At 39.0% G+C, this 14,803-nt stretch overlaps 1 protein-coding gene across 1 annotated transcript; it reads left to right on the top strand.

Moving 5' to 3' along the window:
- Positions 1 to 6,070: 6,070 nt before the first annotated feature.
- LOC110093851 (extensin-2) lies at positions 6,071 to 13,733 on the top strand (the record flags this gene model as incomplete). The annotated part of the gene is given in 2 exon segments (XM_020818867.2): positions 6,071 to 6,467; positions 12,850 to 13,733. Coding segments are annotated over 2 exon segments (1,281 nt in total), but the record flags the coding sequence as incomplete, so codon positions are not given.
- Between the last annotated feature and the right edge of the window lie 1,070 nt (positions 13,734 to 14,803).

The following is a 14,803-nucleotide window of genomic DNA, read 5'->3' as shown; positions in this document are numbered from 1 at the left end:
CTTATGAACGCTACACCCTCTCACTTATCTGATTGTGTGCTGGATCTTCGTACAACGCTAAGACGTTAAACTATATATTTCTCTACCGCCGCGAATATTCCAGGACGCAACATAACTAATCTCTCGGCGAACCTACCAGCAATCAACATCATAGATACAGAACCCGCAGTTATTTAATTGTAATTAAAGAAATGTGAATTAACTCATTATTACATTGAAACAAAATAAAAAAAAAGATTACAGAGCTTTCTTCCAAAATGTTTAAAATAAGTTAACAATAAAATTAAAAAAAAATGTTATCAAACATTAAATTATAAAACGAAAGTGGTAATGAGATTATCTTTTAATGAAAGTATTTAAAAATTGCTATCACGAATTTGCTTGGAGTTCGTCGGTGCAGAGTTGGCCCAGCCGTCCAATCAGATATCGCCAAAGTAGCATCGTTGTGCTGGTCAAGCCCTCCTCATTTGCACGGGGAAAAATATTCGATCGAGGTATTTTTATAAAAATTTAATTAAGAAATTTTTTAAAAAATTTAAATAAAATATGAAATATATATATATTTATTTGGATGTATTCGAAATAGAATATGCTTTTTTTTTGTTCTATTTAATATTCTTTTACCTAAATTAACAAATATTAAAAACAAGTATATTTAATTAATGTAGTTTGGCATTGTCCTTAAAAATTCAAAATAAAACAAAAATAGTAGCTTACAATGTTGATGACTGATGTATCATAAAAAAAAAATTATCTTGATTGGGCAAGAATTTCGAAGCAAAATCAAGTTGGAAACTTCAAAAATTAAATTTGGTATTGATATATAATCGAAAAGTTATCTTGATCAGGCACAAATCTCGAGGCAAAATAAGGCCAGAAACTTCACAAATTAAACTCGAGATCACCTGAACTCCAATTTCAGCAAACTTACAGTCAAACTGAGCGTCTCGGAAATACGAACCCAACAACGCCAAATTCAACTCAATCCGATCTCAAATAAGTCCAAATCAAGGACCTAAAGCACTGTTGGAGGGTTCGAACCACAATTTGGGTTACCAAACGGTTTTCAAACATAAAGTTCTTATAGTCGAATCGAGCGGCTTGACGAGAAAAATCCAACGAGCCCAAGATCTCCAAATTCCGACATCATTAAGACCTTCAAATGTCTGACGAACGGTCCACGATCAAGGGATTCAATATCGGCCATCCATTCGACTACTCCCTATTTACCCCTGATCTCACACATATTTACAAGCTATGCCACTCCATAATATCTATAAATAAACCCCTCATTTTTCATGAGAGGGGACGGAAGAAAGAAGCAAGTAGAAGGAAGAAGAAGAGAATGAGAAGAGAAGGATAGGAGGGAATAACTCCTCCTCGACCACCGCCGGAGTTCTGCCCGACGCCAGAATTCTGCCGGACTTATGAACAACGCCGGAATTTTGCCCGACCTCAAAGTGACGTGGGAATTCCGCCCGACTTCCAAGTAATGTCGGAGTTTCACCTGAACTCCAAGTAACATTGGAGTTCGATCTCCCCGAATATCATCTAATGTCGGAGTTCTCCTCGGCCACCAACTAACTCCCGACTTCTACCCGACGTCGGACCTCCAACTCCAAGTAAAATTGGACTTCTGCCAATTATCGGACTTTCACCAGTCATCTATCTGATGTTGGATTTCTGCCCATTGATGGACTTCCACTAAACGTCGTCATCCTGATTAACGTCGCCCACCGACTACAATCTTTCTGACCTCCGTCGCCCTCCAACTACGGTCCTCCTGACTTACGTCGCCCGCCGACTACAGTCTTTTCGACCTTTGTCGTCGGCCGACTACGGTCCTCCTGACTTACGTCGCCCTCCGACTACAGTCTTTCCGACCTCCGTCGCTAGCCGATTATGGTCTCCTGACTTACGTCGCTCGCCGACAACAGTATTTCTAACCTCCGTCGCCAGCCGACTACAGTCCTCCTGACTTACGTCGCTCGCCGACTAATGTCCTCCTGACTTACATCGCCCGCTGACTAAAGTCTTTCCGAACTCCGTCGCTAGTCCACTACAGTCCTTTTGACTTATGTCGCCCGCCGACTACAGTCCTTCCGACGTCCGTCGCCCACCGACTACGATCCTCCCGACTTACGTTGCACACCGACTACAGTCCTTCAGACCAAACTAACACATCAACATTGATGCTCTGTATTCTCACTATGTAATCTACTCTATAATATGTACATCAAGCTAAGGCCTTCCCCCGATGAAGGACCTCATTTGCAATAAACTACAATACCAGTGGATTCATTTATACTGGGCTAGGCCTCATGGTTTTTTCCCCTTTTTTCAGGGGTTTTTCACGTAAAAAACTTGGTTTCTCTAGTAAATGACATACCCTCTCTCTTATATGATTGCGTGCCGGATTTTCGTACAACGCTAAGACGTTAAACTTTATATTTCTCTCTACCACCACGAATACTCTAGGATGCAACAGGTATCATTTGAACTTCAACTTCAGCAAACTACATCTCGGAAATACAAACCCAACGATGCCAAATTTGACTAAATCTTAGTCCAAATGGATCCAAATCAAATATCCAAAGAGCATTTGGAAGGTTCAAACCATAATTTGGTTTACCAAATGGTTTCTAAATGTGACATGCTTTAGTAGAATCGAGCGGCTCGATGAGACAAATCCAAAGAGCCTAAGATCGTCAAATTCTGATCATTAAGACATTCAAATGACCAATGAACGGTCCACGGTCAAAAGAATCAACATCGGCCATCCATTCAAATCATTCCCAAATTAACATTGATCCCTTTCGTATTTATTAGTCATGTCACTCTCAGAAAACAATAAAAAAAACCTCATTCCTCATGGAAGGGGGGCCAAGCAAAGAGGGAGAGAGAGAGAGAGAGAGAGAAATCAGATAATTCTTCTTGCCACCAAACTCCTCATCGACCACCTCTAGGCCACCGACTGACTCTGGACTTTAACCCGACAACAAATTGACACCATACGTTTGCTCGGCGACCAACTAATGTTGGATTTTCTGTACGGCCGCTATGTAATATCATGTATTTTGACATTACTAATTTTTTTGGAGTCATTATAACTCCAAATTGTAAACTGTCTTCGTCATGGTATTTTGCTTGAAGTACTTTACTTCCACAAATTTTTTGACACCAGTGAAAATCTAAGGAATTCATATACTATTTTTTATTTCAAAAATTTTGTGTTTTTGGTATTTTTCTGCTCAAATTTGTATTTTCGTTACCAAAAAAACGTGTATAAATTTGTATTGACAAAATTTTCACCGCGTAACTTTTTGTATGTTATAGAGATCGTGATTATGAGCATTTTGAGTATTTATTTGAGATTTTTTCACCGTGTGATTTTATAAATACAACCATTTTTGTCTACTTCAAAATTTATTTTGACATCTAAAAATAGTAGTGTATTAGAATAAAAGTCTTAAAATGTCATTTTATACAATCCATGGTAATTTGATAATTTTCTAAAAATGTGTATTTTTACCTAATAGGATTCTTTTTTGTATACCGTTATGACATTTTGGCATCTTCTTAATTAAGCTTAATTATGCACTATTTATTCTAATGCTTTACAAGTGGATGTGGATATGTGCTTTAGTAATAGCTTGTCGCTATTACTGTTATAGTATATTGATAATATTATACGTGTGTGAAACAAATAAGTAAATACTGGTTGACCTCTTGGTTGGAGACTGATTGATTTTGTACAGGATGGTGGGCCGACGACTTTCCTTTAAATACTACAATTTGGTGTTATCCTATACTAATTCACGTGATACACAGATTGGGAGTTATAAATAGATTATTACTATGTCGACGAACAAAGGGTGACGACTCTATTTACTGAGCCAACGGTTTACTAACACTGATACTAACACTGAAAAACACCATGATAGTCAGGACTTCTTACTTGTTTAGCATTACTACTGAAATGCATACTACTAAGGCATCTTTCTTAATATTGTGTGGATTTATTTTTTTTGTAGGATTTACTATTATTGTAATATTACTCTGTTGCTCTTGCCATCGAATTACTACTATTACTGATATAGATATTGATATTACTGCTTCAATGTACTGATCTTATGCATGTGATACACTTAACAAACGATAAAGAATAATTGGATTGCATGTGTACATTTTGATATGATTTTACTACAATGATTTGATTTCAACAGTCATTAACGATGTTTTGATTTGATGCTTTATATGATTTTATACTGACTGATATTATAGATACGACGATTTCCTTAGAGATCTAACACTCGTACTAGTTTACTACTTTATGACATTTTATATTGTTTATAGATTTTACTACTGCTGCTTGTGGGTTTTACTATTTCTGTATTTATTCAATGATCATATGAATGCAACTGCTATTATTTGACTGTTGACATACATATTGCTCCTTTACCGTATTTTGAGTTCAGTTGTAGGTTTTGGTGACCTGCTGGGCTTTAAGTTCATTGTATGGTTAAAATTTTCAGGTCAAGGAAGGGGAGCATGAGTATGAGGCTAATCAGGGTTCTTCAAGTTCTATTTCTTTTTATTTTAGTTTTTTTTTGTACCCAGGATATGATAGATATGTGATGATTGTGTAGATCTTGAGTAGTGAATATGACTTTTAAAAATGAATATAGATGTGTACATTGATGTTTTAAATTATAGAATATGTTGTACTGTTTATTACTGATAAATGATTTTAGATGGCTCTGGTATTGTTCATGAAAGGATAAATGAACAATTCTTCCAATTTAGTTCTAGGGCATCACACGCTGACTAACGTTGAACTTCTGCCCGATCTCCAACTAACGCTTGACTTTTGCCCAACCATCGATTAACGTCAGACTAACATTTAGTTGTCAACTGATGCCAAACTTCTTCTCGGCTACCAATTGATGTTGGACTTCTTCCTAAACACCAACTTATACAAAACTTCTGCTTGGCCACCGATTGATGTTGGACTTCTTCCCAGCCACCAACTGACGTTTGATTTCTATCTTGCCACCAACTATGGTCATTCTAATCTCAGTCTCCAGATAACAATCTTTCTGACCTCTGTTTTCAGCCAACTACGATCCTTTTGACCTTCAGCATCAGAATATGATCCTTCCGCTCCGTCATCAGAATATGATCCTTCCGACCTCCGTCAATAGACAACAGTCTTTTTGACCATTATCACCCGCTGACTATGATCATTCTGACCTCCGTTGCTAAACAATGATCTTTCTGACCTCTATCATTAATAAAATTGTATAAAAAGAAGCTTAACTCTCCGAATGGAACTCAGTTCTTGTTTTCTAAGATGAGTTTTGAGAATAAGAACTTAATTCCACTGAATTTTAATCCAATAATATTTAAACAAGCTTCAAAAAAATAGTTCCCAAAACTTCCAAATTATTTTCATCAAAACGGCCGGGCTCTTACAGCGATTCTTTTAACAGCTATATTTCTAACAAATACAAATGTCAAAATTTAAGTTAGACATTTATTAATTTATTAAATATACAAAAAAAAAAATTATATAATTATGAGAAAAAAAGACTGGTTAATCCCACATTATAGAATTGTTCTGACTATTCCGGTCGCCGATATAAATATTGAAACAATACATAAAAATAAAGCCAAATAATCTCCCTCTCCTTCTTCCTCCCGTCAAGAACTAAACAAAGTGAGCCGGAGCCACCAAAATCTCCGGCCTCTTATGAGAATTCCGGCCGGTGACCCCCAAAGGGGGCATTCATGGCCAACCATGGCTTTAGCTCTAGCTTTTCTCTTCTCCATAAATAACTTTGCTTTTGCCTCTAAAGAGCCACAATTTAACTATTCTTCGTCTCCACCAATTACACATTATTATAAATCTCCCCCTCCACCTTCACCCTCCTACTACCACTACAAATCTCCACCACCAACATACTACCATCAATCCCCTCCGTCTCCATTGCCACCGCCGCCCTCACCATCGTCATACGACTATAAATCTCCTCCTCCACCATCGTCATCGCCACCACCTTATTACTACAAATCTCCACCTCCACCATCTCCATCTCCACCACCTCCATACTACCATCAATCTCCTCCTCCATCATCTCTATGGCCACCACCACCCTTCCAAGACACGTTTTCACCGCCACCTTCTCCATCGCCACCATCATCTTATTACTATAAATCTCCACCCCCGCCATCACCATCACCGCCATCAACTTATTACTATAAATCTCCACCGCCTCCTTCACCATCATCGCCGCCATATAATTATTACTACAACTCACCACCACCGCCGGAAGTTTCATCGCCGCCACCTCCCCCTCCACCTCATCCACATGAGCTCTTGGTTAAGGTTGTTGGCACTGTTTATTGCTACAAGTGCTATGATTGGAAACAACCTGTGGATTCTCACATCAAAAAACTCTTCAAAGGTAAGCAATCCTGGATTTTCTATTTTGGAAGGAAAGGAAAATATAATTCGCTTTATTAATTACAAAAATACCTCCATCGTTTTTTTTTTTGGCTATTTGGATTTTTGTAAGGATTCACAATTTGGATCTTTACTTTTGGGATAAATTTTTTAGAATAAATTTTAAAATTATTTTAAATGAATGCAATGTAAATTTTATTAAAAAATTTATTTCTGTAATTCCGCTTCCACAGCAAATTCTGCTTTGATGAAATTGAAAACAGTTGTTTTATAATTTCTGCAATTCTTTTTATATAAGAACAAAAATCATTTCTTTTTTGCAAATCAAACTATATCTAAGGTCGAAACATAGCAAAAATGACAAAACAAATCGTCTGTAAAGAACAAAAAAAGAAAAGAATTTATTTATTTTTAAATATTGATTTTATTTTAATTACTATTATTTCATTAACGCGGTAAAGCCGGCCGGGCGGAGGGAATTAGAAAATTACCCTTTTTTTAATATTTTAAGGAAGCAATTGTTTATGTATATTTGTGCAAATGTTTTCTTCATAGTAAGGTAAGGATTAATTATTTTGTACGGGCGTCGAATATCATTCAGATGTGAACTTCCTTGTCTTGAATGTACAGCTCGGAGAGATAGAATGAAAGTAAAAAGTCTTATTCATTTTGAGAGATTACAAGAGTATATATAAAGACTTTAAGGTGCAAGCTATTCCTGCGGTACAATTTAAGTAACTTGATCCGTGGTAGATGATTGGCTTAACACCCCCTTGCAAACTGATGACGTGTGAGGCGAGATCAGTTTGTTAGCGAGATGCCGGAATTGAACAATAGATAAGGCTTTTTTAAAGATGTCCGCTATTTGATCTTTTGTGGAGATATGATGTACTTGAATGGAATTGTTTTTGATGCATTCCCGGATGTAATGGCAGTCCACTTCAATGTGTTTGGTGCGAGCGTGGAAGACTGGGTTATTTGCTAATGCGATCGCCGACGTGTTGTCGCAGAAGAGCTGGGTAGGAGTGGTTTGTGGGCAGCCAAATTCTTGAAGAAGTTGGCGGGTCCAGATGAGGTCGGCTGCGGCGGCAGCCAATGCTCGGTATTCTGCTTCGGTGGATGATCGAGCGATTGTGCTTTGCTTCTTGACACACCATGTCACAAGGGAGCGGCCGAGGAAGTTGCATTAGCCCGTAGTGGATTTCCGGTCTTTGTGGTCGCCTGCCCAATACGAATCTACAAAAGAGGTAAAACAAATGAGGATCCGAGAGAGGTAAGCCAATGTTTATGGTTCCTTTGATGTATCGGAGGATACGTTTGAGGGCGTCGAAGTTACTGTCGGTCGGTTGATGCATGAATTGGCAAGCTTTGTTGACGGCATAGGTGATGTCGGGACGAGTTAAGGTGAGGTATTGGAGAGATCCTACTAATTGTCTGTATAAAAGTGGTTCGAAGAAAGGTTTTGAGGAGATAGGGGAAATGTGAAACTTAGCTGTTATGGGTGTTGTGGTGGGCTTGCAATTGAGCATTCCTGCGCGTTGTAGTATGCTGGTTGCATATCGACTTTGGTGAAGTAGTAGGCCGTCCGGTGTGGGAAGAGCGGTGATGCCGAGGAATTGAGAAAGGTTGCCGAGATGCCGCGTGTTGAAGCGATTGTGGAGGTTGCTGAGAAGAGTTTGCACAGCTGCCGCATTGTTACCTGTGATTATATGAGATCATCAACATAAATTAGAAAGTAGATCTGAATATTAGATTAATGGAGGATCATAAGCGATTGGTCGGAGTTGCTAGTGCGAAATCCTTGAGTGTAGAGAAAGCCGGTTAAGGTGACGAACCATTGACGCGGGGATTGCTTGAGTCCGTACAAAGCCTTGTTGAGTTTGCAAACATGGTTTGGGTGAGTGGCGTCGGTGAAACCGGGGGGTTATTTCATGTAGACTAGTTCTTGAAGTGAACCATGCAGGAAGGCATTGGAGATGTCGAGTTGATGTATGGGCCAGTGCTTGTGAAGGGCGAAAAGAATGAGAATGCGAAATGTGGGAATTTTAGCGACTGGGCTAAAGGTTTCCGTGTAGTCTAGACCAAATTCTTGCTTGTAGCCGAGAGCGACGAGTCTGGCCTTGTATCGAGCTATTGAGCCGTCGGAGTTGTACTTGGTTCGAAACATCCATTTGCAGCCTAAAACGTTTTGATGTGGGGATGAAGGAACCAGCTCCCATGTGCCCTGAGATTGAAGCGCTTGGAATTCTTGGGACATGGCGGAGCGCCAGTGTTTGTGTTGGGCAGCTTGAGTGTAGGAGGTAGGGACTCTAGGGGCTAGTTGATGTGTAAGGTTAAGGATTTGTTTGGGTTTAAGATGACCGGTTTTAGATCTGGTTATCATGTGGTGAGTGGTGTTGCGGAGTGCCTGAGTGTTAGAGGTAGTGGGAGATGGTTCCGTGCTGGGGTGACCGAGAGTTTGTAAGTCCGTGAGGTTTGTTGTAGTGAAAATTGAGTCCGGCTGAGTGGTAATTGGAGATGAGCGGGTGTTAGTTGATGTGTGGGTGGGCTGCTGTTGCTGGACGTGAGGAGGTATAAGGGAGGAGGGGACCAAGAGCAGGGGCGGGATAGTGTTGGTAGAGTTTTGATTCGGGACGTGTGATTGAGTTTGGTGGTAGGGAAAAATTTGTTCGTTGAAGACGACGTGGCGGGAGGTATAGATGTGATTAGTGTCGGGATCGAGACATAGATAGCCCTTTTGAGTAGAGGGGTATCCGATGAAAACGCACGGCTTGGAGAAAGATTCGAGTTTAGATTTGGCATAAGGTCTTAGCCACGGGTAACACAAGCATCCAAAGATTTTTAGGTGTTGGTATGAGGGCGGTTTGCTGTAGAGAGATTCGTGAGGTGTTTTGTTTTTCAGTTTTCGAGTAGGTAAGCGGTTAATTATGTGGATTGCTGTGTGAAGAGCGTGAGTCCATAAGGAGTGTGGAGCCTTGGAGTGAATTAACAGGCTCCGAACTGTCTCAAGAATGTGGCGGTTTTTCCTTTCAGCGAGGCCGTTTTGGGAGGGTGTGTGTGGGCATGTGTATTGATGCCGCATTCCAGATGTTTTGCAAAATTGTTGGAAGGAATTGTTAATGTACTCTCCGCCTCTGTCGGTTCTTAAAGTTTTAATAGTTTTATTGAATTGGCAACGAATCATATTATAGAATTCTTGAAATTTAAAGAACATCAGATTTGAGAGAAAGCGGGTATACCCAGCAGTACTTACTATGCTCATCAATAAACGTAACAAAATAGCAAAATACATTTAAAGAAATAATGGGGGAAGGACCCAAAACATCGGAATGGACAATTTCAAAAGGTGCAGAAGTAAATGAGGAAGAATTTAGGGATGGTAGTCTATGGCTTTTTGCAAGATTACACGTATTACAATATTTGAAGGTAATTATAGAGCGAATATTTGAATGTTGCTGTGCAAGACATTGCAGTTTGCGAGTGTCCTGGTGACCGAGATGGCCATGCCAGAGATCGGGAACCATTTGAACGGAGAGAAGTGCAAGATTGGCAGGCGAGGTGGATGTCGAGACAGAGTAAAGTCCGTTATGGCAGGGTCCCCGTAGAAGAACCCGTTTGGTCTTCAAATCCTGAATCACATAACCCCGTGAGGAAAAAGAAACAATGCAAGAATTATCGTGGGTTAGTTGATAAATGAAGAGAAGATTAAAAGATAGGTTAGGAACGTGATGGATTTTATTGAGCTGGAGACTACCTGATGGGGTAGGGAGAATGCCAGTACCCCTGTTACGAATGGAGAGGTTTTGTCCGTTTCCAAGAGTGACCTGTGAGTTGCCGTGATAAGGTTCGGTGGTAGAAAATTGAGAAGCGTCGGACGTTAAATGTGTGGAGGCGCCACTGTCCAAGAACCATTCTGATTGACGAGAGGCTTCCATTGGGCTGAACAGTGCTGGATGGGAGGTGGGTTCTTGATAGTTGGTATCATGTCGATACCAGCATTTTACCGCCGAATGTCCGTGCTTTGCGTAGATTTGGCAAACGATGTTGCGATTTGATTGTCGTTCAGGTCAGCTGGAGGGGTTTGTATTACTGTTGTTGTGTGAGGTGCGATTTGGTTGACGACCGCCGCGAGAATAGTGATTTCGGCCTCGTCCTCATCCACGGGCGGCTGCTAAAGCGGTTGGATTTTCTGTGAGATGCAACTGCTGCATAGCTTTGGATGCTTCTTGAGAAAGATTAACTTCTTCACTACAAAGAAGTGTGTAGAGGTCATCAAGGGTGATGGGTTGGAGATTGGTGCGGATGGCGGCTTTGAAGGCTTGATAGGTTGCGGGTAGGCTATTTAATGTATAAAGAATGACGTCTTCGGGATCGAGATTACTGCCGGCAGCGGAGATGGCGTCAACTTTGGATTTCACGGTGAGGAGATATTGTGACATAGATTGATCGCCTTTGGTGAGGTTGTGGAGTTCATTCGTTAGCTGAATGATGCGGGAACGATTTGAGGCTTGTAAGCGATGATTTAGGGTGGCCCAGATATCCGCGCAGTGAGTTAACGAGAGAACGTATGGTAGAATTGATGGGGTGATGATTGAGAAGAGGGCAGCGACAAGATTTTGATCGAGGAGTTGCTAGGCTTCGCAAGAAGACGCAGTGGATGTTTCTTGCGGAGGTTTCTTGGAAGATCCGTCAAGAAATTCTTGGAAGCCATTTGCCGCAAAGATTTTCTCAACTTGGGAGAGCCACAAAGGATAGTTGTCGGAGGTGAGGGGATTGGCGACGAGGTTCTTGATATTGCTGAGGACGAATTTTAGTTGGAGAGGGATGATTATGAGTGACTGTGATTGGCTTATGGGAGTTGATGAGGTGGGTGAGTTTGCCATTGGCAAGAAGTTGAGTATGGAAGAAAGGCAGACGAAGGAGAAAAGCACGAAATGCGAGAAAGACAAAAGATGGGAAGAAGAGGACTTATCTGTGCTCTGATACCATGTGAACTTCATTGTCTTGAATGTACAGCTCGGAGAGATAGAATGAAAGTAAAAAGAGTCTTATTCATTTTGAGAGATTACAAGAGTATATATAAAGAGTACTTTAAGGTGCAGGCTATTCCTGCGGTACAATTTAAGTAACTTGATCCGTGGTAGATGATTGGCTTAACATCAGATAGCAATCAAAATGCTCTACGTCACCCGTGTGTTTAGTACCGCGGCTCGGTATTGCTCGGTACCGCTGACACGGGACATTCTAGTTGGTCTTCGAACTGCATTTTGTATCTGGTCTCCACACAACAATTTCTCCAGATGATTGAGGGTGTTTTTTCGAGTTAGTATGTTCGGGTCTTATCCAACTTGACCCGATCGATCCGAATATACTTGATTCTAATTCAAACATATTTATATATAAAAAAAAAGTTAAAATGATTGAACCAAATATGACTCCATCCATATCGATCTAACTCAATCCCGACTCATTTGACTTGTGTATTATATAGATCGTGCAACTTTTTATATCAATATAATGGTTTTAACCAAAATACGACTTATTTAACTAGAAAATAATCGGTTTAACCCAAATTAAATCAATTTCATCCAAACTTGAATGATAATCAAGTCAATTATAAATTTTCTGATCAACCTGAATCCAATCATAAAATAAATCTGACCAACATTTCAACCAAAACTTAGATTTTTTTCAAGTTGGATTCAAATCAATTTATACAATTGAGTTGTTTATAGATAATAATAAAGATATTGACATGACAAAAAAACTTTACAAAATAATATTAGGACTCTTAATAAAAAATAATAATATTATTAGGATTTCTTTTAATTGAATGATATAATTGTTGTTAGAATTAATTAATCACTTAGTTGAATAAAAAATTTAATTTTCCGAATAATATTAGGATCTCTTTATTTCTGGAAGAAAATTAAATTTCCGAATAAATAAAAAGTTTGGACAAATAACCCCAAGGTTAGTGGTGAATAATCTTCTAACTTATAATTTTAGTTTTTAGATAAAGGCTTTATTTAGGATAATTTTCTCACTGATTTCTAAAATAATTTTTAGTACAAATTTTTTTTAAGTAGCGACCAAAAGCCATCTTAAACGGAACTTTTGGAACAGATTTCTTATTACTTTCTAAAGTAATTTTTTAGTCAAAAAATTCCTTAAAAGTATAAAAACAGTAACAAAAATTGTCGCAAATGATTCAACATAACTAATCTTGAGCAAGGCTTTTACCTCTATAAAATTTATACACTTTCAATATATTTGCATGGCTATTAGTTTATTGATTTGAGCGAGCAAAAAATTATTTCTCTAATAACCCTATGGCTTTTTCTTAATGATTAACATGTAATCTTTCCAACTCTTGGGAGCAGATGCCGTTGTTAAGGTGACTTGTGAGGCTGGAGACAATACTTATGTTGCTTATGGGAAGACCAAAAACTTTGGAAAATACAGCGTTACTGTGAAAGGATTCCCTTACTGGAAGTATGGAGCAAAGGCTTGCAAGGTCGAACTACACGCTGCGCCAAAGGGCTCAAAGTGCAATTTTCCCACCGACCTCAATAAGGACTCCCCACTCAAAGTAATATTCAAATCACATGAGCTCATTGTGCTTAAGGCCAAGTCTCTTGCATTTGCTCCAAAGACTCCTTATGAGGAGTGTGACAAACCTAAACCTTCTCCATACAGTTATATTTCTCCCCCACCACCAACTCCAACCTATTATTATAAGTCTCCGCCTCCTCCGTCATCTCCTTCATACTACAACTCTCCTCCGCCGTCATTCCCATCTCCCCCATATTCTTATTATTATAAATCTCCACCTCCACCATCTCCATTTTTGTCACCCCCTTATTACTATAACTCTCCACCCCCATCCTCACTGTCACCTGATCCTCCTCCATACCACTATAGCTCGCCACCACCTCCATCTCCTTCTCCACCGCCTCCTTACTATTATAAATCACCACCACCACCCTATTCATCTCCTCCTCCTCCACCATACGACTACAACTCCCCGCCACCTCAACATTCATCTCCGCCACCTCTAGCTCCTTATCACTATAAATCTCCACCACCACCTTCTCCATCTCCACCACTTCCTTATCATTATAAATCCCCACCGCCACCTTTACCATCACCTCCTCCTCCAACCTATTATAACTCCCCTTCACCTCCATCACCATCACCACCCTACCACTATAGCTCCTCACCTCCACCATCTCCATCCCTTCCTCGTAGCTCCATGTTATTTTAACTCTCCATCATCTCCCCCTCCTCCGTACTATTATAGCTCCCATCAACCATCCATATCTTCACCTCCTCCTTACTACTACAAGTCTCCCCACCTTCGTCACCATCACCATTCCCTCCAACGTACATCACAAACTCCCTTCATCAACACCGTAATCCCCTCCTAGACGTGACCTTAATTAAATCTCCACCATCGTCATCATCATCTCCTACTTTGTACTTCAACCTTGCACCATTTCCATCTCATCACTAATTTTACTACATTTCCACCTTCCCATCACAATCTTATCATCTTTAAAGGGCTGTCTTAATAATCTTGATGCCAATTACATAATTAAAACTATCATGAGCTATTCTGATGTCTTAGCTGTGCTGAAAAACTTGGTTTCATGCAGTTGAGAAAATAATATTATGGACATTATGTTGAAGGCCTTTTTTCTTTTTTCGCTTTGTTTTAAAGCATATTAATCTCTTGCATTTTGTGTACATCTCTACAATTTGGTCCTTCTCTCTCTCTTTTTTTAATTAATCATTTGATGTGAACAGCATTTGGTGATTCAACTAATTACCAATTAGCAAAAATATCTATCAATATTATTTAATGCTCTTTAACACTGCTATATTAATCCATAATAATAAATTTTCTAAAAGGTAATTTGGTTACTTTAGATAGAGAAAATTATTTTACAAAATTACATATTTCACAAAAAATAAAATAAAATTAAATTTTAAAATCTTGTGCAACTTAAGATTATCGTACGTCCATTTCCATTATAATTTCTATAAAATGCTAAAACTAGGGACGTCTTATATCGCTTTATTTTTTTTCTATTTTATTTTTATCCTTAATTGGAATTAAAAACATATATATATTTACTTTTCAAATATATATCAATATTTAAAACAGAACTACATAATCATAAGAAAATAAACGTAATACGAAAAATGAGTTATTTCCACAGCATTTGATAAACCGTTGCAATATTTTTTGTGACAGTTAGAACTGCTGCCAAGGCCCTTCTAAAACATTGCGAAATTCTTTTTTTTTTTAGTGATGCAATTCAGCATAAATAT

This window comes from Dendrobium catenatum, unplaced genomic scaffold (assembly GCF_001605985.2).
Source record: "Dendrobium catenatum unplaced genomic scaffold, ASM160598v2 fragScaff_scaffold_621, whole genome shotgun sequence".
Classification (NCBI taxonomy): Eukaryota; Viridiplantae; Streptophyta; class Magnoliopsida; order Asparagales; family Orchidaceae; genus Dendrobium; species Dendrobium catenatum.
The sequence above is the reverse complement of the archived record's forward strand: the minus strand, read 5'-3'. Positions and strand labels throughout refer to the sequence as shown.